The sequence below is a fragment of the Ammospiza caudacuta genome, chromosome 17 (assembly GCF_027887145.1).
Source record: "Ammospiza caudacuta isolate bAmmCau1 chromosome 17, bAmmCau1.pri, whole genome shotgun sequence".
Lineage (NCBI taxonomy): Eukaryota > Metazoa > Chordata > Aves > Passeriformes > Passerellidae > Ammospiza > Ammospiza caudacuta.
This window is the reverse complement of record NC_080609.1, coordinates 3,253,027-3,277,004: the sequence shown is the minus strand read 5'-3', so window position 1 is coordinate 3,277,004 and position 23,978 is coordinate 3,253,027. Positions and strand designations below refer to the sequence as shown.

General features: G+C 43.8%; 1 protein-coding gene across 4 annotated transcripts in view; it reads right to left on the bottom strand.

Annotated features, from left to right (window-relative positions):
- CLUAP1 (clusterin associated protein 1) overlaps positions 1-19,460 on the bottom strand; it is a 62,873-nt gene extending 43,413 nt beyond the window's left edge. For 2 of the 4 annotated variants that reach the window (XM_058816094.1, XM_058816095.1), the window contains exons 1-5: positions 19,439-19,460; positions 18,867-18,978; positions 17,631-17,715; positions 11,826-12,005; positions 9,922-10,017 (exon numbers count right to left, since the gene is read on the bottom strand). In XM_058816094.1, the coding sequence (XP_058672077.1) occupies positions 9,922-10,017; positions 11,826-12,005; positions 17,631-17,715; positions 18,867-18,978; positions 19,439-19,460 (495 nt within the window). Of the gene's footprint in view, positions 1-9,921; positions 10,018-11,825; positions 12,006-17,630; positions 17,716-18,866; positions 19,074-19,438 lie in introns of those variants that run through there. The other 2 variants (XM_058816092.1, XM_058816093.1) reach the window with 1 other exon arrangement.
- Positions 19,461-23,978: the final 4,518 nt, after the last annotated feature.

Here is a 23,978-nt window from a genome sequence, read left to right as displayed (position 1 = left end):
TGGAAGGGAGGAGAGGGAATTTTGCAGATGTCCCTAAAACAATCTTACATTGGCAAAACACTTGGTAACGGGTGGATAAAGATGGAGAAAGCATCTCTCTAGAAAATATCTGATTAAGAACCCAAAAATGCTTTGTGCACTTTGCCACAAGCTGTACCCAGCCCACCACAGGAGGAATTCTGGAGCAGATTGAATAACTTTGCTAAGATGCCATGCCAGACTCTCCAGATTGCACAGCTCAGCTCCAGCAGAGCCTGATCCCTTCCCACCAACTCCAGGGAACTGCAGGTTGAACCCAACCTGGCAGCTCATCCAGCAAAACAATAAAAGCAGCTTTTTGTGCTGAGCTTATTCCTCTGCTGGATCAGGTGTCTGAGCAACCCCAGCACATGCTGCACAAAGGCTCATTTTCCTGGCATGAGTAAAGAAGGAGAACAAACATTCTGCTGGGGAGAGTGACAGCAGGTACATCTGTTGGTGGCAGCGACTGCTCACACTGCCTGAAGTGCTCGTGAAGTGCAGAGAAAAACAAACTCCAAAGCAGCAAGTTTATTTGGGAAGAAATAGGATACAAAACGTGCAATACAAATTCCCAAATAATTCCATAGATAAATGTTTTTGGAGGAGGGTGGGGAAGAATAATGTAGCTCAGTTGTTTGGGAACATTTACCATTTCAGAAGCTCAGTAAAATCCCTGTTTATTTGTAAGGCCCTTGCCAGGACCAGCAAAATCCCATTTATTTGTGAGGCCTTTGTCAGGACCAGCAAAATCCCTGTTTATTTTTCAGGTCTTTGCCAGGACCAGCAAAATCCGTGTTTATTTGTGAGGTCCTTGCCAGGACCAGCAAAATCCCATTTATTTGTGAGGCCTTTTCCAGGACCAGCAAAATCCCTGTTTATTTGTGAGGTCCTTGCCAGGACCAGCAAAATCCCATTTATTTGTGAGGCCTTTTCCAGGACCAGCAAAATCCCTGTTTATTTGTGAGGTCCTTGCCAGGCCCAGCCTGGTGCACACATTGCCCTGCCAACTGGGCTCAGAGGGTCTGGGCCACAGAGCAAACACATTTCAAACAAAACAGCAGAGAAATGGGAATTCTTGTCCTTTCCACTTGCAAAGAGGTCAAAGGAACAGCAAGGACTGCAGTGTGTAATCATAAACAACTCCCTGAGCAGCTCCTGGTGAAACACCTCAAAACATGAACAGGGCAGGGCAGGGAGCTGATTGGTTTGGAGAAACTTTGAGGATCTGCCCTTTTAGCTGGAATAATTAATGCAAGTTTAATTTCTTTCCTTCTTCTGCCTTCCTTCTAAGAGCCCTGAAGTTCCATGCACACACCACAGCCTGGCACAGAAATCCACATAATTTTCTACAAGGTTCAGTCCTCCAGCCACACCTGCCTGCAAAAATCTGTCAGTGAAATGCAGAGCAGTGGAAAGCTGGAATTTGTATTTCAGACTCCTGGAAAAGGAGAAGTTCAGGGCAATTAACCCCTCCCACCCCAAGAGATGGAGAGGAGAATCCTCTGTGCACACAGCCCATCCCTAAAACTCTGCCTTAGAATGGGCAGAGTAACTTCAGTGTTACAACAGAGCCACTAACCTGACTTTGACTCTCTGGAGTAGCAAGTCTAAATGGAAAAGATATTAAATATTATGGAAAAACAGTAATATATAGTGGAAATATAATGGAAACATAAATATATGTTAAGTCTATCAAAACCACTAATATTTTTTGTGGATGTCTGTCACAGCTTCCCTGGGTAACAGTCACTGGGCCATTTCCTGTTACCCTGTGAACATTCTCAGAGAGCAAAGTTTTGTCTTTAATATCTCTTTTCAAGAAGAGCCCTTTGCAAATGCATCCACCACTTCCCTTACTGGGAATCCCTCCCCAGTTGTTAACTGAGCTTCATTGTTGACTGAGCTTCATTCCCAGTTAACAATGAAGAGCCACTATTGCAAAGCCCATTCTGCAAATATGCCCAGGGAGGCATTTTCAACTGACAATGGATTTCCATTTTCATGGACCAGAAGCTGATAAAGCAGCTTCAGTGTGCATGATGTATGGAAAATGGATGCACTCTTCTTCTAAACTGCAGGAAGGAACCAAGAGAAGTAATTAGGCATGACCAGCATGCAAGTCACTGATGATAAATGTGGTGTAATAACATGTTCTGATGTGGTCAAGGTCTAGCAGAGGTTTCTAAACACATTTTTTGTGGTAATGAACAGAAAATAAAGCTTTTTTTCCTAGCAGACTGGTCTTGCTGTGCCTGCTCCATCCCTGGAAGTGCCAAGGCCAGGTTGGATGGGGCTTGGAGCCACCTGGGATAGTGGAAGATGACCCTGCCCATGGCAGGGGTGGAACTGGGTGATCTTCAAGGTCTCTTCCAACCCAAACCATTCCATGATTCTTTTTCTGAGTTTTTCAGCTTAAATATTTCTTTGTTTTCCAGGAGTTCAGGTTAAATCTTTCTTTGCTTTCCAGGAGTTCTAAGTCTGATGCACGCAGAAGTTTGTGCATTCCTCACTGCCACTTCAGCCTCAATCCAGGCAGCCCCACACCCCCTGCTCCCAGGGAATTCCAGGTGTCCCTGAAGGCCACAAAGCTCTCCTGTAGGAGTTTGTTACTCAGGGAGTTCACTCACCCATGCTGGGATCACATCTGGCCAATCCAGGGATGATTTGGCACTGTTATATCAGAACAGGGAGGCTCATGAGGGACATTCACCCCTCTGAAGGAATCTGACCCTTCCCAACAGCCCATCTGCTTCTTTAGGACAATAAAGCCATGGCAAATGAGAATTTTGCTGCTTCCAGACTATGCTGCTTGGTTTCATGCTCATCTCAGCAGCCAAAGGGTGTCCACAAAGATATTTCCCTGCTCAGCAATGCAGGGCCTCAATCAGTGCTTCAAACCCTCAGCCATGCCAGCAGGTAAAACCCATGCCACAAGGAGAGAGGAGCAAGTGGAAAATGTAATTTTTCAATGGATAAGAAAGAATCAGAAGTAACTTGCATGTGGTTCTGCTGAGGCAGGAAAGGGAACTTAAAAGATTTCTGACAGGGATGAATTCACACTGCTCTGCTCCCTCCCTCACCAGCTCCATCCATCTTCTGGCTCTGGAGCTGATGCTCAGCTGACAAACCCCAGGATGTGCCTCCTGTGATCCTTCCACACCCTCAGAATCCTCACCTTTCATTTACTTTGTGCAAGGTTTGAGGGCAGACTGCATTGGCAGAGCTTGGGTCAGCCCTCAGCACTACATGAGGTCACTTCATGGCTCCTTGGCCACGAGGTGGCCTGGGATGTCTCCTCCAGACTGTGGGAACGTGACAAGGAACTTCCTGTTCCAGAGCAGAAGCTAAGCCTGTGAGTGAAATTCCAAATACCAAATTCCAAAATTCCAAATTCCAAACAAATTCCAAATGCAATCAGCTAGAAATGGCTTCATTTGGTTGGTTCACAAAGGAAAAAAGGGCAAGGTTGGAAGAGACTGAAAGTTCACCTGATTCCAACTCCCTGCCATGGGCAGGGACACCTTCCACTGGACATAACCATTCCCAAAATGCCAGGAGAAATGTGCCACCCCCTACTTTACAGCTGATGCCATTTCTTCAAGCTAAATACTCCTGGGAAGGCCAAACAGAATGATTTCTGACTTTAAATATACACACACAACTGCAGTTCTGGTTAAAGCTACATTGATTCAACACTGGATCACAGGTGCAAGGGTTAATTTTGGATTCCCAGTTTGCAATAAGCCCTCTTCCTCAGAGTGATGGGTTAGAAGCAGGACTGCTCAAAAAAACTGAAGCAAACCAATTCTCCAGAGTTGTGGCAATTTCAAGTTACAAATTTCCACTCCAAGTTGTGTGTGTGGCAGCTCTGTAAGCAAAGCCCAGGAAATGAGAGAAATTCATTTATCAGCCTCCCTCAGGCAGTGTCTCATACCTAGAAGGAACATTTGGCAGGCAGGAAAACGCTTCCAACATTCCCAATAAAATGAGTTTTTGCAATAAAGTTCCAAAGAGCTGGGAGTGATGCAGCCACCTCAGAAATCACATCTCCCTCTGCCCCCAGCAGCTGGGCTGGGAGGGGGAAAGAAGGAGGGAAGGAAGGAGGAAAAAAGGAAAGAAAAGGGAAAGAAGAAGGGAAGGGGAAAGGGAGAGGAAAAAGGAAAGGAAAATAAGGGAAAAGGAAAGGGGAAAAAAAAGGGGAAACGAAAAAAAGGGGAAAGGGGGGGGGGAAGGGAAAAAAGGGAAAAGGAAAGGAAAAAAGGGGGAAGGGAAGGGAAGGGAAGGGAAGGGAAGGGAAGGGAAGGGAAGGGAAGGGAAGGGAAGGGAAGGGAAGGGAAGGAAAGGAAAGGAAAGGAAAGGAAAGGAAAGGAAAGGAAAGGAAAGGAAAGGAAAGGAAAGGAAAGGAAAGGAAAGGAAAGGAAAGGAAAGGAAAGGAAAGGAAAGGAAAGGAAAGGAAAGGAAAGGAAAGGAAAGGAAAGGAAAGGAAAGGAAAGGAAAGGAAAGGAAAGGAAAGGAAAGGAAAGGAAAGGAAAGGAAAGGAGGAAAAGGTAAGGAAAAAAGGGAAGAGAAAAGAAAAAGGAAAGGAAAAAAGGGAAAAGGAAAGGGAAAAGGAAAGGAAAAAAGGAAAAAGGAAAAGAAAAAAAGGAAAAAGGAAAAAGGAAAGGGAAAAAAAGGGAAAAGCTCTTTAATCCAAAAGGTGGGAATACAGAGATCCAAGTGAAATGTCCTCGGTGGCAAGGCTGGTGCTCAGCTAACAGTGCCTCAGTTCCCCAGCTGGCTCTAAGTGCCTCAGGCTCTGTGAAGAGTTCAATTCCAGCCTTTCCCAGCTGAGCTGTAACAAGATTCTCAGTGCCTCCCATCAGTCTGGGAACAGGCTGGTGCTGTGGGCATCCATAACAATAACAGGGAACAGTGCCCAGAATTTATCCCCCACAGAGTGGCAAACACTTCACGGGGCTGTTAAAAGCTTTAACCCACCAAATTCAGCAATTCCAATATTTACAGGAGTGGATACAGGGAATAAACACTTTGTTCAAGGGCACAGATGGGAAAAGTGCCAAGAGGAGCATTAGAACATAAACCCACTGCATCGTTCATCTTCAGCACAAGCTAAAAGCCTTAAAAGAAAATATTTTTATTTTTTTTCAGTTTTACAGGGCTTCCAGCTAATTAAGAGGTAAATAAAATGAAAACAAGCCAGAGAAGGTCAGAAATCTTTCTGCCTGCCAGCAGCACAGTAGCAGCTTTCTTTTGGAATATTTTTTGCTCCATTATCTTCCCATGTCCAATAATTCAGCAAGTGTGAGCAGGGCAGCTCCCTGACAGGCTCCTGCTAGTGTGGCCAGGACCTCTGGCAGAAGCAGAGTGGGAGGCACTCAGAGTTAAAAACAGCCAGGAATTTCCATTATAGGATAATTCAAGAGAACCCTTCCTCAGCTGGGGCCAACTGCCCTTGAAAGTCTCATTACTGCTTTATTTTGAGCTGAAGAATGATTTGCACCAGCTCATCACCCCTCCCTTCCCACAAAGGTGAATGTGGCCATTTCCCCCACCTTGCCATGTTTTTAGGGTACAGAGCACCACTGGCTTTCCCAGCACCTTTTTCCATGTGCAGAATGGCAGCTGTGTAAATCCTAGAGAAGGGAGTGCATAGGGAAGCAGTGCTGCATTTTGCCTGAGTGCTGACATTAATTCCCTTGCTACTTTTCTTGATTTGGGGTTTGACAGCCTTAATCACAGACTGGTATTTTCAACAGCTTCTTTTCTCCATTCATTTAGTACTGTGTAGGAAGATACAAAAAGAAATCCAAACAAAATCTCTCATCCCCGTCTCAAATCCAAACCAACCCCACCTTCTCCATGCAAAATCTCACCATGCCTGGTTATTCTTGCAAAGGTAACTGTAAATATTCTGAAAATTAAAGTTACACAGCAATGAAATGCAGAGAAAGTGTCCCTGGCAGGAAAGGAAACAATAAAGATGAAGATTTATTTTACCATGCATGGAATTTGCATGAATTGGCTTTTCATTTAGGGATCTCACTGTGTGGTACCAAGCTCATTCATCAGCTCCACTAAACTCCACAAATCCCAGCTGCAATTCCTGTGCTCCAGGATTGGACCAGCAAGACTGGAAGCTGCAAATTACCTTCCAAATGTAATGCTTAAATGTATTTTTAAATAAAAATTCTGTGTCTCTACACTGCCACAGGACACCAATAACCTGCACTGTGCTCCTCCACAGCTGGGCTAGAAACAACACAGCTCCCCCAGAACTCAAAATTATATTTGGGATTTTCATCTGACAATCCAGCTTTGGGGGCTGTTTGGGATTTTTTTCTCCCATGATCTGAATTCAGCACACCCTATAGGTTTTGTTGCTCTGTTGTTAATGAAAGATTCTTTTTTAGCATTACAGATGACTTTGGGAAGCAGTTTGAATATATAGAACTGTATATTCAGTCAAGGAATAAGGTATTTGCAAAAGCTTCAGAAAGGCACAGAACCACATTTCCAAGAAATCAGACCTCAACTCTTCCCCAAAAATATGTACATACATTTACAGCACTCTCTACCTCCAATAAATCTAACAGAACCATTCCCCTAAATTCTTCTCTAGCTGAAATTTGTTTTCATTCAGAAAGTAATTTATTGAAAAAAGTGTTTCATGACGAGGAGCAATGTGAAATTTATCGAATGCATGAATTTCTTCTACACAGTTTCTATCCAAATTATGTACAAAAAGACTCCAACAAAGAAGGTAAAGGTTGTGGAGCAAATTAGAGTCAACATTTCCAAAGGAAATAATGAGTTTTACTTCACTTTTCCCCAAAAGCTGCTCAGACTGTGAAAACAGATCAAGTCAACCCATTAGTACCAAATGCTGGCATTTCTTTTATAGTTCCTGGAAAATGAAAATCTTCACTTAGGATAGAAATAAGATTCATCATCAGCCTGTTGAGGCTTAGGTAGGAAGAGCTTTTATTTAAATATTTGGAAATGAATGGATTGGAAAAAGAAAGAGAAAAGAGGTTCAGGGAACATAAAACTCCCATGTTTTCAAATTCCTTTAAACACTATGACAGCTGTTGATAGATTCTGGCACATGCAACAGGTTTCAGGAGATAAAATGGAATAAAAAACTAAACCACTGCTCCCCTGCCCTCCAACAGCACAAACCCTCTGGAAGTGCTAATTAGTGTGAGCATTAATTAGCCAGGCACTGCCAGAAGAAAATAACCAATGGAAATTGGTTATTATTGGCTATTATACATTAAAAAACAATAAAAGTAATATTTATTTTAATGGCAACTAATTTGGTGTCTACCAGCAAAGCTCTACTCCCCACCCAAAGCCAGAAGGAGCTTCAATTCTTCCCCACCTGGAATGGGGTGGGAAGGGCAGGCAGAGGATGCCATTGCTGAGCTCTCCTGATCCTCCTCATGAATGATCCAAGGAGGATGAGGAAGATGAGGAAGGGCAATTCCTGACTGCCCTCAGCACTGACAAGAAGCCCAGACCCAACAGTGATGGAAAAACCCAGCAGTGTTTGGCTCCAAGCCTCTCCTGGCATGGGCAAATCTCATACTTTAACTGAAAGGCAGATTTGGGGGATGATAATTAAAAATTACAAATTCCACTGCCAAACTGGTTCCTGCAGCCTCCTGACTTTTAATCTGAAACCTGTTTGCTTTGCTACACACTCGAGTTTGTTGCATGTACTAAACTTGGCATTTAACACATCAGCCAAAAATGGGTCCTTTAGGTTAACAGATCACTGAAATCCTTGGAACCAGCCCCAAATCATAAGGAACAGAGCCCAAAAGCATCTTCTGCAGCTCTCTGGAGGCTCTCCCTGTGCTGTCACTGTCACCTGCTGCCTTTAGGCCAAGCACTCAGAGCTAATGGCCCAGAAGGTCATTTCCTAAAGATAACAAGTTCCATCTACCAAATCCTTTCTGCAAAACACAGCCTGTGCACCAGGGCAGGATCAGCTGGCCCCAGCTTGTGTGCTCAGCCACAAGGAACACAAGCTCCCTGCTCTCTCTAGGAAATCCAATCCCTTCAGAAATTAAGGCACCTCTGAGCAGGCTCCCACTCCAGAGCTGTTCATGGCCCCACTGACAAGTGCCTGCACTGAAGCACTTTCTCATCTCCTCGTTTTTCAGCTCTTGCTTTCAGCACACTCCACTTGTGCCTGGCCCTTTTCCAGGGCCCAGTTCTAAACTCAGTGTCCTCAAAGCTTTGATTTCAAGTGACTAAACAACACCCAAAAATTCAAACCAATGCTTGAGAATTGGGGTCTCTAGCTGGGGTCAGAGTGACCCCAAAAAACATTAAAGTCTCTTTTCCAGGCCCAGTGCTCAAAGAAGGAGTCAGAGCTCTTAATTTCTTGGCCTCAAGGTTGTTTATTGTTTTTTATCTATAAAATTCTTTCTCCTGTCCAGCTGAGGTCCATCCAGCAAAACAGACAGAGACACTCTGCCTGCCCCCTGTTATGTCTTTATACTAAAAACTATGTATAAAATATTTACAATTACTTTCCAATAGCTCTCACCTATGTTAGACAGTGAGCTTCTACTCTAAACCAATCTAAAAGTGCCAACATCACAGCAGAAGATGGAGGCCAAGAAGAAGGAGAAAGGCTGGACATGCCCAGTTCCCTCCATCTTGCCCCCCTGAATCCCCATTCTAAAAACCCCAAAATCTACTTTTTCACTTTGTGATAAATTCACTGTCATTATATTTAATTTGTCATGGCTTGCAGATCTTCATCTAAGGTTGGTAACTTGCTCCACGGGTCATAATCAAAACCACAGGGGCATTTTGGGCTCTGTGCCAGGGTCTCTGAGCCCCCTGGCAGGGGTCTGGGCTGCTCAGGACAGCCAGAGGGATGTCCTGGGTCCTGACACTTGAGTACTTTTAAAAATGCCTAAACTGATCTGTAATTGACTTTTAGCAGAGTTACAGGGATGCTGTACTCAGAGTACAAGGGTCCAATGCTCCACCAAAGCAAATATTAACACATCACACAGCAGCTGTGTGAAAATTCCTTCAAAGCCAAGAAATCAGGCAGAGTGCAAGAGGAGAAGTAACTGGTTAACAGTTCTGTGACAGTGCTGCATGTTGAGTTGAACTGGATTATCACTTCTCCCTCTCTTTTGAAGTATGAACACCCTGCACAGCACAGAGATGCATGGATCCAGCAGGAAAGGCAGTGCTCCATGGAGGAACTGCCCAGGCTTTGAAACACCTGTACTCCATCACACAAGGGTCTGGGAGCATTAGTTGTGGAGGATCAGAGTTTACAGCTCTGAAGGGTGCACTCCCTCCAGCTCAGACATCTGAACACTTCCAACACCATGCAGGGTCTCCCTCCTTTCAAGTCCCTCTTCAGAAAATGAAGAACCTCCAGCACTGCAGATAAAGGCACTGAAGAAAATAATTGCAAGACTTCCTGGCAGTGTGCACTGACTTCACACAGCAGCTTTTGATTTTGCTTCTTCTCCAGCTAAGCTGAAGAACATGAACCCTGCAGGCTGTGATGCCTCCAGCTCCTGCCACAGAAATAATGAGCCTTGCCCTTGCAAAACTAACAGCACTCATAATTTATCTGTTAGAATATCCGTCCCCAGCACCACAGCCTGTACATGTATTTCCAAACAGGGAGTATTTCAGTTTTCTGCTGAAGAGAAAATGCCAGGCTGCTCTCTCAGGCTGCCTGCAGTGCAGCCATGAACTGGAGTAGGAAGGAAATGCAAACTGTCAAGCCCATTCCTTCAAACTCTTGGAATATTCATGTCAGATGCAGACATTAATAAGAACTGAGACTTTTCCCCCTTTTTCCTTTGAGGTACCCAGTGAACACAAGTTTTTCCACACTCTCCAGTGTGTACTTACCCTCAGCTCCACCTCTTTGCCAAGTAAGTCATACAGGACTGCTCCTTTGGAGGTGATTTCAGAAGCAAGCTGTCTGGCTGCCTTCAAATCAGCAATCTGGGAACACAGCAACAGCACTGAATAGCAGGAGAATCCCCAACATCACAAAGAATATCCATGGTATTTCTCATTCTGATATCAAAATTGCACTGGAGGTCTAAACTCTGCCAGAGGTTGTGCACCAGAATCAGCGTGGACAGAGTCTCCCTTGGCGTGAAACAGTCCAGGTGAGGCTCTGTCAGGTACAGGTTTCTGAGGGGAACCCCAAATACTTCAGGCCAAGGGAAAAAACCCCACAAATCTCCTCAGAACTGTGGCTCAGCCAGCTGTTGGTTCATGTGCTGCCCAGGACAAAGGGAAATATCTCCCTTTTCATGAGCAGAAGTAAAAACTTCATATACCAAAAGGAATGGGACCAGCCTGCAATGGATGTAATGAACTTTTGAGCATCTCCCAAGTGGCTTTTTGTTATTTTTTCAGAGAGACACATCAAGACTTACAGAATCACTTCTGGGTCTGCCATTTTCTCAAGAATCACAGGAAGAGAGAATCATACAATGGTTTGTGTGGGAACAGACCCTAAAGCCCATCCAGTCCCACTCCTGCAATGGGCAGGGACATCTTCCCCAGAAGTGGTAACAGAAAATCCTCTTATTTAGCAAAGCGTTGGGTTTGTTTTGGGTTTCATTTTTTGGGGTTTTGTTTTGGTTTGGTTTTTTGTTTTGTTTTGGGGTTTTCTGTAATTTTTTGGGGTTTTTTTTTATATTTAGAGAAGGCGCTTTTAAAATATCAAGAGATGGCTTTTATTTTAAGGGCTTGAACAGCTTTGATGTCTGTTAGGGTCACAGGAAGATTTATCCTTCTTTCAATGCAAATGGGCTAAAAATCAACTTTCAGTCAGTGTTTTGCAAGCTCCTCCTGTTGCAAAAGTTTAGTAGGTAGAAAATAATCTTTATTCCAGCCTACTCCAATATTTCTATGGTGTCAACAGGATTTCAATACAAAGAGAACCAGTTTTGTGCCACTGTTCCCTTGTGTCCTTGTTTGCCAAGCAGTATGTATTCTGTTTACCATCTGTTAGAGATATGGCAGTTGTCTTCTGTTAATTGGGCAGTTTTCCTTATCTCTTCCACAACCACTCCTCCCTCAGAGGAGACACCTGCTGATAACAGCTATTGAATGTCACTGCATGGCTGATAAGAACTGCAGCATCCCATTGGGAGATGTGAGCCCAGAGGGAGGAGCCAAGCATTGCTACCTGGATATAATCTGGAGATCTTGGGACACTAGCACAGCATTTCCACTGCATTCCCAGAGGAACAGCAGCTGCCTCCTCTTCCACTGGATCTTCAGAGGAAGACTCTACCCTTCTACAGGATCCCTGCTCCAGCTGAACCACCCCAGACACTGCAGGAGGGCTGAGCCACAATTCCAATGGGACTGCTGCCAACACCCTGACCCACAGGGTGCCAGGTTGGGTTCCGACTCTGCCAGTTTTGTTTTGATTTACTGCACTATTTTATTTTTTTATCTTCCTCCCTAATAAAAAACCTGTTATTTCCTGCTCCCATATCTTTGCCTGAAAGCCCCCCTTAATTTCAAATTTATAGCAATTGGGAGGGAGGGGGGTTACAGTTTCCAGTGCAGGGGAGGCTCCTGCCTTCTTTAGTAGACACCTGTCTTTCCAAACCAAGACACTTTGTATTAGGCTTCTTGTTGAGAATTCAGAGATTAAAACAAATCACAGAGTGACATAACCCCATCTCCTGAAAGTCTGACTTAAAACCCTTGCTAGAGCACTCCACTTAAATCCAGCAAAGAGATGAGTTTTCCCAAGTGAACACAAGAGTGGCACTTTTGCTTACTTTGGAGCCCAGATCAAACTTGAACTTGGTGCTGTCCTCCTCGGGGAGCTGAGCACACTCCCCTCCCTGCGTGTTCATGGCCCCGTAGAGCACCGAGGTGACCTTAAGCAGCTCCTTCACAGCGTGGCCATCAGCCTGGTACAGCTTCTTGGTGTTCAGCTTGATGTGAGCCTTGGTAGCCTGGCCAAGAAACAAATAATTCAGCAGTCACAAAGAACAAAATCCTCAGTTATCTGCGCTCAAAGCTGTTTTTGGGGGCACCAATTATTCTGCTGTACAGAATAATTCCCATCGGCCTGGTACAGCTTCTTGGAGTTCAGCTTGATGTGAGCCTTGGTAGCCTGGGCAAGAAAGAAACAATTTAGCAGTCACAAAGAACAAAATATGTGGGAATCCATAAAATCAGAGGGGTTTGGGGAAGCTGCAAAAGGCAGGCCTCAGAGACAGCAGGACTGGCCATGCAATTGGAGCTAAGCAGCAGCCATGAGACTGGTCAGCAGAAAAATTATGTAAAAACTAGAAAAGTAAAGACAAATAGAACAATGGTCTGTGTATTAATGCTTGTCTAGAATAACTCCCTAAACTACAGAAAAGTGTATCTAGTGAGATGTTAGGAAGTTTTAAGCTTAATAATGGAGCTCTGTGCATTGTGTTTTAAGGCTCACAAGCAGGTATTGTATCCAAAATAAGCAAGCAGTGTTTAACCAAAGGTACCTGTGCTTATAGTGGTTGGATAGAACTACTGTCAATGTGCTTTTGCTTTGTGTGATTGGCCAAAACACTTTTTAAGTGAGTTGTAACACTGAGTTCTTGGTCTGCTGCCTGGGATGTGAGCTGCTGGCATCTTCCCACTGTCATAGCCATGGAATGAGAGTGATGGTGGAAAATCAAACAGCTCAAGGCACGTTCCAGCAGTCCTGTCCTGTTTGTGATTTGTACAGAGCCCCCAGCCAGTGATAAAAATCCTCAGTTATCTGCACTCAAAGCTCTTTTTGGGGGCACCAATTATTCTGCTGTACAGAGTAACTCCTCCTGTTTGGACCCCTCATCATAATACTGGTATTTCTAGAAGAAATTTTTCTGAAAGCTGTGCTCCTTCTGCATGTCAGATCATTTGCAGAAAAACCCTCAAACTATCATCATTTCTTCCCTGAATAAAGATCAGCAAAACCCCTATGCATCATTTAAATTCAAATTAAGTTTAAGTGGAAAGTAAGTGCTGCCCAGGTCTTGTGATGATGCTGCAGAGAGGTAAATTTCACCCTGAATGAGTTGCAAGAATGAGATCAGTTATCCTAATTTAACTGTCTTCTCTTCCAGCAGCACCTTCCAAATGTTTTATTGCTTCTCTCAATTTTTTCCCTGCTATGATATTAGTGATTTTATTTCCTTGCCTTCCTTCTCTGAAAGCTACAGACAGAACAATAAGGAAAAAATACAAAAAATTCTAACATTATCTTTTTGTGCTTCAAAATAATAAAGGGGGAAAATTACTATCTGTCACAGAAAGGACACAAATGTTGTTCTTGAAATTCCTGGTAAGTTTATATTATAAATGAATAGCCTCAAGGAGCCAACCACAAATTTCAGATTAAACTTTGAGGGAGTCTTTGTGGTGGCATAACTAAACAAGAAAGCAAAAAAAAAAAAATTGATCACCATCTATGGATCCAAAAATGAAGCTTAAAAATGACACACGAAGCACAAAAGTGACTTAACATCTGCTTTTCAGTGTATTTTTAAGATGAAACTTCTGCTGAAATGCTTCTCCTTTGGGAATGCTGCAGCAGATAGAGCTTATCCATGAGTCACTGGTTGTATTACACAGCTTTGGTTTCTCAGTGCTCCTGGAAGGAATTCACATTTCCTCAGGCTCTGACAGAGCAGGATCTTCAAACTGGGGGAAGAGACTCAGACAATATTTGGTACAATACCATTATAAGCTCTGCATTGAGCTTCACTGAATAATGGACTGAAGGAAAAAATCCTGTGAAACTAAAGAGAGGAAGCACCACACTTCAAACCATGGATTTGGCTCCAGCTTTGCCAAAGAAACAAAGCAAATGGATGCTGGCTTTAAAATCAGATTTTAATTCCCAATAAATATTTTCCTCTTGCCTCTCTCATCTCAAAATCTCAACCCAGCAGAGGAAAATGACTCTTTGTGCCTGTGTGCAGAGACAGTGCCCAGGGAATGGCTGGAGCTGTGTTAGGAGAGGGTCAGGCTGGATCTCAGGAAAAGCTCCTTCCCCAGAGGGTGGTGGGGCATTGCCCGCGCTCCCCAGGGAATGGGCACAGCCCCAAGGCTGCCAGAGCTCAAGGTTCCAACTCAGGATTTTCTGTGGCTCCTGAAAATTGAAGCCCAAACTTCCAGAGCAGGCTCCTGGTGTTGTGCACCTGAGCCAGGGGAATAAGAGACTCACAGTACAAAAAATCCCAAATTGCTTTTGAAATGCTGCTCTCAGAATGACCTCAAATGAGCCAAGACAAAGTGAAAAGCCAGGTATGTTCATCTCCATTCCCTTGCAACTAAAAGCAATCTAAAAAAATAATTGCAGAAACAGCAAGTATTCCATTACAGGAGAAGTGGTCATTAAATTGACAGACTCTGTTAAACATCCCCTATCCAAAGGGGACTGATGCACTAAATTATAAAAGATGTTGTTAGAGACAGAAGTTCTAATTTCAGCTTCATTCACCCTCAAGAGAGTAAAATCAATGTCTAGTAAGAGGAAAAAAAAATGCTTTTCATTCAAAGGCTACTTAAAAAGAGAAAAAATACACAGACAAGTATATATATTTTTCAGACTGGCACAATGGCACTGTGGAGTTAAGAAGACAATTTCATATTTGGCAAGTCACCTCCTTCACTTCATCTTTGAGTTGCCTATTTGATTTGCTGTTTTATTATATAACAGTTTTAGTTTTACAGAACTATTAAAAACCACAGCTGTTTATTCTGAAGATTAGACGGTTAAAATGCAACAAAAAATATAAATATTCAGTAAGAATAGCAGCCACAGCCAGAAAATTTGCTTAACTTCACAATCTGCTTAATTAATATCATAAAGCCAAATTTTCTGTGATATCTGACTCTTGCAAAAGGTTTTATGCCCTTGGGTTGCTGAGTTTGTTTTCATCAATGAATTTCTATGAGATGAACTCATTGAAGGCTTTTTGTTGCACTCTACCTCAAATTTGGATCCAAGTGGGCTTAGGCAGATCCAGGTATTGAGCCCCACTGATCAGGGCAGCTCTAGGGGGGGAAGTGATTAAAAACCCACCTAAGGCAACCTTGCAGGCACTTCAGAACTTTGGGGTCTGGGAACTTTTGGTAAGCTCTCAAACTGCCAGGAGCACAGAGCAGCAGTTAATTTGTGTGGAAAATTAACACCTCCTCACTCCTTGTTCAGTAAAGCAGAGCAGAGCTGCAGCTACATTCCCTGTGATGGATCTGTCCTGCCATTCTCTTCTGAGACAATTCTGTCTCCACCACATCTCCCATCTGCCCACGGATGCATAAAGCCATTAACTCCTGGGGAAGATAATTGTGGATTGCATGGCCAGTGAATTATTAAGGAAATGTCTACAAGCTTCTCTCATCCTGAAAATGCTGAAAACCTACAATAATCCCCACACTAACCTGTAATATTAACTGAGACTAAGTACAGGATGACTAATTTCCATTCATTTCATTTTCTGAATCATATTATGTAATTCTCCAACACCCCTGGGATTTCTGACATGAAATCAGCTATTGAAAAGCATCACATTATTTCTGCTTCCAGACTTGTGCTTGCAGGGGGAAACCCTCCCAAACAAAACAGACCTGCTCACTCCATCTCAAGATGCTCCAAGGCTCAAAAGTACATTCTAATATGTACAGGAATGTACCCTGCTCTGAACATGGAAAAATTAAGAGAATTGATGGTGCACACTATTCACAAATGACAAGGGAAATGTTGTTAAAATGACATTTTAATATGTTTAAGATTTTTTTTAAAGTACTGTAATTCATCTTTGGTATTAGCATAAAAACTTCCATTGCTTCCAGACCCAGCTGCAGCCCCAGAAAGTTCTTGTCATGTAATGAAGAGTGTTAATCTAAGTGTGTGATAACACCAAAGGCTCCCACTGCTTCCAAATAACATTAATTTTCTGAAGGACGATGTTATTTTATTCCATAAGACTAAAAAATTTGATGGCCCAATCCAAATATGCTCATGCATAAAAAAATTGATCTGAGAAAAAAACCACATGCCTTGATCTGTGGGAAATCTCATACAACCAATATATGATTCTGTATCATCATGAAAACACCACAAGTTTTGATAATTCAAGCACAGAAGAGGCATCCAACGTTAGCAATACCCAAGGTGGGATCTCTTCTAAAACAATTTAAATGGTTTAAAAACAATTCCCATCTACAGCTGTGTCTTCCACTGTTACCTTTTATAAATAAGGAGAGATAAGGAAGAATATTGGTTTAGATCCCAATATTGTGTTTAGATCCCAATATCATATTTAGATCCCAGTGAATACTGGAATGAATACTGGTTTAGATCCCAATATTGTATTTAGAACCCAGTGAATATTGGAATGAATATTGGTTTCTATCCCAATTTAGATCCCAATATTGTGTTTAGATCCCAATATTGTATTGAGATCCTAGTGAATATTGGAATGAACATTGGTTTAGATCCCAATTTAGATCCCAATATTATATTTAGATCTCAATATCATATTTAGATCCCAGTGAATACTGGAATGAATATTGGTTTAGATACCAATTTAGATCCCAATATTGTATTGAGATCCTAGTGAATATTGGAATGAAAATTGGTTTAGATCCCAATTTAGATCCCAGTATCATATTTAGATCCCAGTGAATATTGGAATGAATATTGGTTTAGATACCAATTTAGATCCCAATATTGTATTTAGATCCCAATATTTTATTTAGATCCCAGTGAATACTGGAATGAATATTGGTTTAGATCCCAATTAGATCCTAATAGTGTATTTAGATCCCAGTGAATATTGGAATGAACATTGGTTTAGATCCCAATATTGTATTTAGATCCCAATATTTTATTTAGATCCCAGTGAATATGGGAATGAACATTGGTTTAGATCCCAATTTAGATCCCAATACTGTATTTAGATCTCAATATCATATTTAGATCTCAGTGAATATTGGAATGAATATTGGTTTAGATACCAATTTAGATCCCAATATTGTATTTAGATCTCAATATCATATTTAGATCTCAGTGAATATTGGAATGAATATTGGTTTAGATCCCAATTTAGATCCCAATATTGTATTTAGATCCCCGCGAATACTGGAATGAATACTGGTTTAGATCCCAATATTGTATTTACATCCCAATATCATATTTAGATCCCAGCTCTGCAGAGAGAACTACAGAATGTCAGTAACAGCATGCCCTGGCCTCTTACAATTTCCAGCATCACAAGACACAGGATCACAGACTCACGGAATGGTTTGGGTTGGAAGGGACCTCAAAACTCATCCAGTGCCACCCCTGCCATGGGCAGGGACAGCTGCCACCACCCCAGGCTGCTCCAAGCCCTGCCCAGCCTGGCCTTGGACACTTGCAGGGATAAAGCAGCAGCAGAATGCAGCACCAACTCAGCCACCCTTGCAGGGAAGCTCTGTGGGGTTAAGAGAAAGCTCTAAAGCTGCCATGGAAGCAGGATTTCAGATTTTCAGGATTTCAGATTTTCAGGGTTTCAGATTTTCAGGGTTTCAGCCCAAGCACAGCTCCTGGGCAGACTCACCATGAACTGAGCCACGGCCTTAATGAAGAAAACTCTGTCCTGCTCTGTGTCCACGTCCCCAGGAATGTCACTCTGAGGTTCATACCTGTGCAAACAACAGCTGGAGATCAGAACAAGCTTCTGGCGACATCTGTGAGGCAAAAATCAAACTCCAAGCAAGCACAGGCTGGAGGATAAATGTGTAAATAAATTCCTGCTGCAGACTGGGGCATCCAGAGCTGGGTGCACACAGGGGGTTTGTGCAAACTGCAGGAGCTGTAAAAGCTGACACTCTGCACCAGCTCATAGCCAGACATCATTTCAAACATCCTCCTTTCACGAGTGAAGGAAATTTATGGAAAAACAAACCAAAATCTGTGAAATGCTTATAAAAAACATCAGTGAGATGCAGAAACTGCTAGAAGTGGCCAGGCTGCAGGAACCAGGGAAGGATAAAAGGAAATTCAGTGATTTGCACCCTCAGAGTGACAGCAGCATTTGAAAGACTATTTAGGCAACTTAATCCAAGTAGTTCTGAATGGTTGTGAGTATATCCCTATTTCATTACAACTGCAAGAGCATTCAGCAAATTTCTAACAACTTAATGGATATTAATTATTAACCCAGGCCAAAAAATAGCCATCAGGAAAACTGGTCAATGTTGGTTTCAATTATAATGTTCTACCTTATAATCTTAAAAAAAAACCCTTTAATTTTACATTTAATTAGGAGATAGAAGATAATGTATAATTCAAATAACTCTTCAGGATCCAGACATATTTAACCACAGACTATCAATGGGTTAAGTGGGTGTAAAACTGCAACTGGATAGTAGATTAGAACCAAACCATTTTATTTCTTTCAAATACGTTGTGGATGCAGGACAATATCAGGCTGAACAACAAGGCAAGAATTAGCTGGGTTTTGCTGAATTTCCCACAACAGATCACCCTGTTTGGATAGGATGGACAGGATGGCTGTGGAATTTGGAGAATATGTGAGAGATAAGACTACTTTTAAATGAGTGTGCCCACAGTCAGGGTGAAACCTCTGGCAATCACTAGGTTTGCTACTCCAGACTGTGTCATCAAGCTAAAATTCTGCAAACTACCACATTTCTGTCTGGTATTTAAAGAGCAGAACTCAAAGAATTAATAAATATCCCTGAGTTCCCTCATTTCTCAGCACACCATCAGTTCCCAAGCACACTCCCCACATCTCAGCATCAGCCCAACATTTGTTGGCCTCATCACCGACCTTTTTACCAGCCACAGCAGCACCTCTGACACGAGCATGAAGTTTGGGGTGTGGAAATTCTCCATGGATATCAGCCGAGGATACCCCAGCGCCCTCATCATCTCAGTAAAATCTGAAAAATGAGGAAGAGCAGGGATTTTTTCTTTTATAGCCAATAAGGGCTTTGCCAAGATTGCCATCTCCCACAGAGCGCTGCTTAGTTACCGGGCGATATAAGCGCTGTTTAAAAAATTAAACCTCAATAATTGATACAAATCCTATCATTTCAACAGACAACACTCCCAAGTGAAAACAGGCGTTTTTAAGGAGATTCCCTGAGCTGGAACAAGGCAGACACAGCCTGTCCTGCACACACAGCATTTAATTTGTTCCCTACGGGCGGGGGAATCCCTCCCTGCAGGGCTGCGCCACCCCCGGCAGCGGGGACCCCTCCCCGGCAGGGACCGGCGGGCTCAGCCCCGCATCGCCGCAGCTCCGTGTGAGGCCCAGCGGAGCAGCAGGGTCCCCCGGGAGGCCCAGGCGGGGGTGCCGCGTCCCGCCCGGCCCTGCCCCGCCGCCCCGGCCGCGCTCACTGCGGAGATCGCGGAACGACATCGCCGGGAGCCGCGGCCGCCGCCGCTCTGAGGGAACGCGCTGCGGGCGCTACGGCGGCGCGGCGGGGACAAACCCCGCGGGAAGCGAAAGGCGCTGCCATCGGACACTGAATCACGGCATGGCGCGATAAACTGAGGGCAAGAGTGTGGAATACAAAGCTGTGTTTCGTGTCAGGAACGTACAGGCAATGTGTGTGTGAAAAACGCCAGTCACTTGGTTTTAAAATTTTAAAAGTTTAATAGTAAGAAAATGGTTATAAAAATAGTAATACAATTAGAGTAATAATAATTCGGACAATAATTTCACAGCGCCAGCCAGACCACAGCGCTGAGTGCCATTTACAGGCTATCCTTAAACACCTCCCGCCACAGCGAATGCACCACACGCATAGGCAGTGCATTCTAATATCACATCACCCTTTCAGGGAAGAAATTCTTCTTAATGTCCAATCTAAACCTCGCCTGGTGCACTTAAGACTGTGTCTTGTCCTGTCCCTTGTTCCCGGGTAGCAGAGCCAGCCCCCGCCGGCTGTACCCTCCTGGCACGGAGGTGCTGAGAGGGAGAAGGTGTCTCTGTCCCCCCTCACGTCCTCCAGACTGAGCCCGCCAGGCTCCCTCAGCCCCTCCGTGAAATAAATAGAGCAGAACATCTTTCTCCTTTTAATGCCTTTATTAGAAACCGACGGGTCGCGCTCACACCACCGCAGCTTCCAGAAGTGGCACAGAGGAGGAGGAGAAAGTGCAGCTTTGTCCACTGGTCTGTGGGCAGAGCTGGGGGTTCCATCCTCACGAGAGCACCAGGAGATTCACAGTTTTTCGGTTCGACATTCGAGGTCCTCTGTCCAGCCGACATCTTTTTAGGTTAGGGTAAGGGGTAAAAAGGGTCTTAGCGGATACTGGATTTTGTTCCTCATGTCGAGACATCACTTCGATCCCTCAGTTCCGGGGGTTTTTGCTCGGTTTGGTGAGGGGCTTCTTCATTTACATGCCAACTCCGATGTCCCCTCCTCTCCACCGTCGGGGTGCCGTCCTCCAGGAAGCAGCAGGGTGTTACTCGACAAAAAGGGGAATTCCCAACCATCAACAACAGGTAGTTAACGAAAAACTATTAACAACAGGTGATTACAACAACAAACAGTTAGAACTCTACCCTGGCAGCAAGCGGCTCAGCCTGTGAACTCTGCAACCTTTTAAAAAAATGGGCAGCTTTTCTACTCATAACAGTCGGCTCAGGACGTGCCGAGGCCGCCGGGGGCAGAGCCGGGGCCGGGCCGCGGGGAGGGGGCGGCAGGAGCGGGGCAGGGCGTGTGGGCTGTGGGAGGGCACAGCTGCTGTGCCGTGTCCCGCTGTGGGACCCTCAGTTGTGAGGGGACATTGAGGGGCTGGAGGGGAAGGGAAGGGAGCTGGGAAAGGGTGTGGAGCTCATGTCCTGTGCAGAGGGGCTGGGGGAGCTGGGGAAGGGACTCAGCCTGGAGAAAAGGAGGCTCAGAGGGGATGTCCTCACTCTCCTCAACTGCGTGACAGGACATGGAGCCGGAGGGGCCGGGCTCTGCTTCCAGGGAACGAGGGACAGCACAACAAAACAAAGTCTTAAATGTGCCAGGAGAGGTTTTGGTCATATTTAAGGAAGAATTTCTTCCCTGAAAGGGTGATATTAGAATGGGGTACTCATGTGTGTGGATGTGTGTGGTGGATTCGCTGTGGCAGGTGTTCAAGTGTTGCTCTGATTTTTTAAGATTTTCTAAGCCTTCTGATGTTGACATTCTTGTAGCGAACTTTCTCACACACTTTCTGTAAAAAACGGATTGTTTTGCATTCCTTTATGGAGGAGGAGAAAGTTAATGGATTGTTGGTTTGTCCAGTGTCATTGGAGAGGTGGCACTGTCACCCTCCAATCCAGTCACTCTTGGAAAACGATAATGTTGGAGTCAGAAAATAAACTTCCCTTTTTTCTTCACCTTGAGAGCAGTAGTATGAGCTTGTGTTCTTTCGTGTCCTATAGTGATATTCAAACTAAGCCTGAGTGTGGCACTCAGGGCTCTGGTCTGGTTGCTGTGGTGGAGCTGGGTCCCACGTTGGACTCAGTGGTATCACAGGGCTCTTGCACCTCAATTAATTCCATGATCCTGTGACATTACAGCCTTTGGGGACAGCGTGGTGGCTCATGAGTGTCCCCAGCCCATCACCATACGCAGAGCCCAAGCAGAAGTGACACAGCCCACAGCAGTTCCCATGTTGATCCCCAAGGAGGAGCAGTGTGAGGGTTCCTGTGCTGGTACTGGTGATGTCCCATGGACCAAGGAACGGCAGCTGTGACCACAAATCTCTGCATTAACACTGGATGGAGCAGCCACAGCTCTCCCTCAGAGTCATCTGTGTCTCAGGGTGGATTGAGCTGAAAATCATCTCCATGTCAGATGTGACAGTGTTCACAGGGGTTCTTGGATGAGGTAAGAGACGAGGATCTGGCTCCATGTTTCAGAAGGCTTGATTTACTATTTTATTATATATATTACATTAAAAATATACTAAAAGAATAGAAGAAAAGGTTTCATCAGAAGGCTGGCTAAGAATAGAATAGCAAAGAATGATAACAAAGGCTTGTGGCTCGGCTCTCTGTGTGAGCCAGCTGACTGTGATTGGCCATTAATTAGAAACAACCACATGAGACCAATCACAGATGCACCTGTTGCATTCCACTGCAGCAGATAATCATTGTTTACATTTTTTCCTGAGGTCTCTCAGCTTCTCAGGAGGAAAAATCCCAAGGAAAGGATTTTTCATAAAAGATGTCTGTGACAGTCACGCTCATCTGTGCATGTCTGAGGACATTTTGCAGAGCAATTCACAGTTTTTCACTTCAGACTGCCCAAGCTTAGAAGACACACAGATGTGGACTCTCCAGTGAGCAATGCTCATGCACATGATTGAAAAAGCAATCAAAAGCAAGGGAAGAGCAATAAATCCTGAAAGAATAAATAATGAAATTAAATAGTCACATTAGAAAATAGGAGATGTGTTTAGAGACTGGATTTCTTATTCCAGAAAGCCATGAGACAGCAAACCTTGAATAATTCACCAGTTCAAGAACGTGTCAGCAATCCCACTTCTGCAGGGGGATTAAAGAAGGAAGGAACCATTCCCCTGCTCTGCTCTGAGTTACACTCACTGATGATGAAATATGTGAGGGAAAGCCAAAGCTGTAAAATCAGTAAAATAAATTCCACAGCTGAGGTAAACACCACACTGAGACTCTGAGTAAATATCATTAATATTTATATATTAATGTTAGGCAGCACAAAGGTGCTGCCTGAGGTGGGGTGGCTTTGAACTGAGCAGGGACCCAGAGAGGAGAGGAGCAGCCTCTCTGGTGGGAGCTCAGACATTTATCCACAAGGGATAAACTTTTCTCCCTGCCCACTCTCATTTCCAGCAACCCAAACCTGAAGGAAAATGCACCTGGAGTTATTCCCTGGGACATGAACTCACCTCCATGGAAACATCTCCCCATCTCACAGCCCACACTTGAGGAATTGGGGTTTTTTCTCCTCTTCATCAGTACAAAAGTGGAAATTTTCTTGGAAAGGAAGGAAAAGTGGCAATTTTGGTGCAGGTTTTGGTGGCAATGGGCAAGCCATCAGCTGGGGCTGCAGGCTTTGAGTACAGACCCTGTCAGGTTCCCAACATATAAATAATCAGCTTTACTCATCTTTCCCTCTCTTGGCCCTTTCAGCCATCAGCCATCTTGTTGCAGATGAAATGGTGGTTGGGGTTGTTGGTTTTTGGGGTATTTTTTAGTTGGTTGATTTTTTGGGATTTTTTTTTTCTGTTTTGTTTTGGTTTTTTAATTGTTTGGTTTGGGTTTTTGGTTGGTTGGTTGGTTGGTTTTATGCTGTTTATTTTTGGTTTTTGGGGTTTTTTGCAATACTTATATTTTCATTCTTCATGTTCTACTGTTCTTTCCCCTGAGGTTTTGTTAGCAGAGCTTGGCACTAAAGCTTCTATCACTTATTTTTAAGTCAAATCTTCACATCCTTGTATTATCCTACCTGGCAGATGGACCTGAATCACTTTTCCCCCCTCTGGTAAGAATTAATTAGGCTTTGTGAGGAGTTTCTGCTTCATGAGATTCCCATGGGGATCAGGCTCACCTGGACCACACTCACGAAGGCTCAGGATGTGATTTCACACTTTGCTTTTCCCCAGAAAGTTTATATTTGTCATAAACACCAAATGGAGCCCCTCTGTCTGGGCTGGGCACAAATGGGCAGTTGAAAACATGATCAAGAGGAACACAAGTGGTTTTTAACTTCATTTCTCCAATGTTTTTTAAATTATGAATAAAAAAAAAATTCAAATTAACATACATTCTTCAGAGTATCTGACATTCTTCAAGCACAAAAATCAGAAAATACTCATTTGTGCTTGCCCTGTTGGGGGGAAAGTGGGTAAAAAGTCCTCAGGCTTCTTTTGCATCCCAGGAAAATGCTCCTGTGTGCTGCTGTACACTTCAATATTC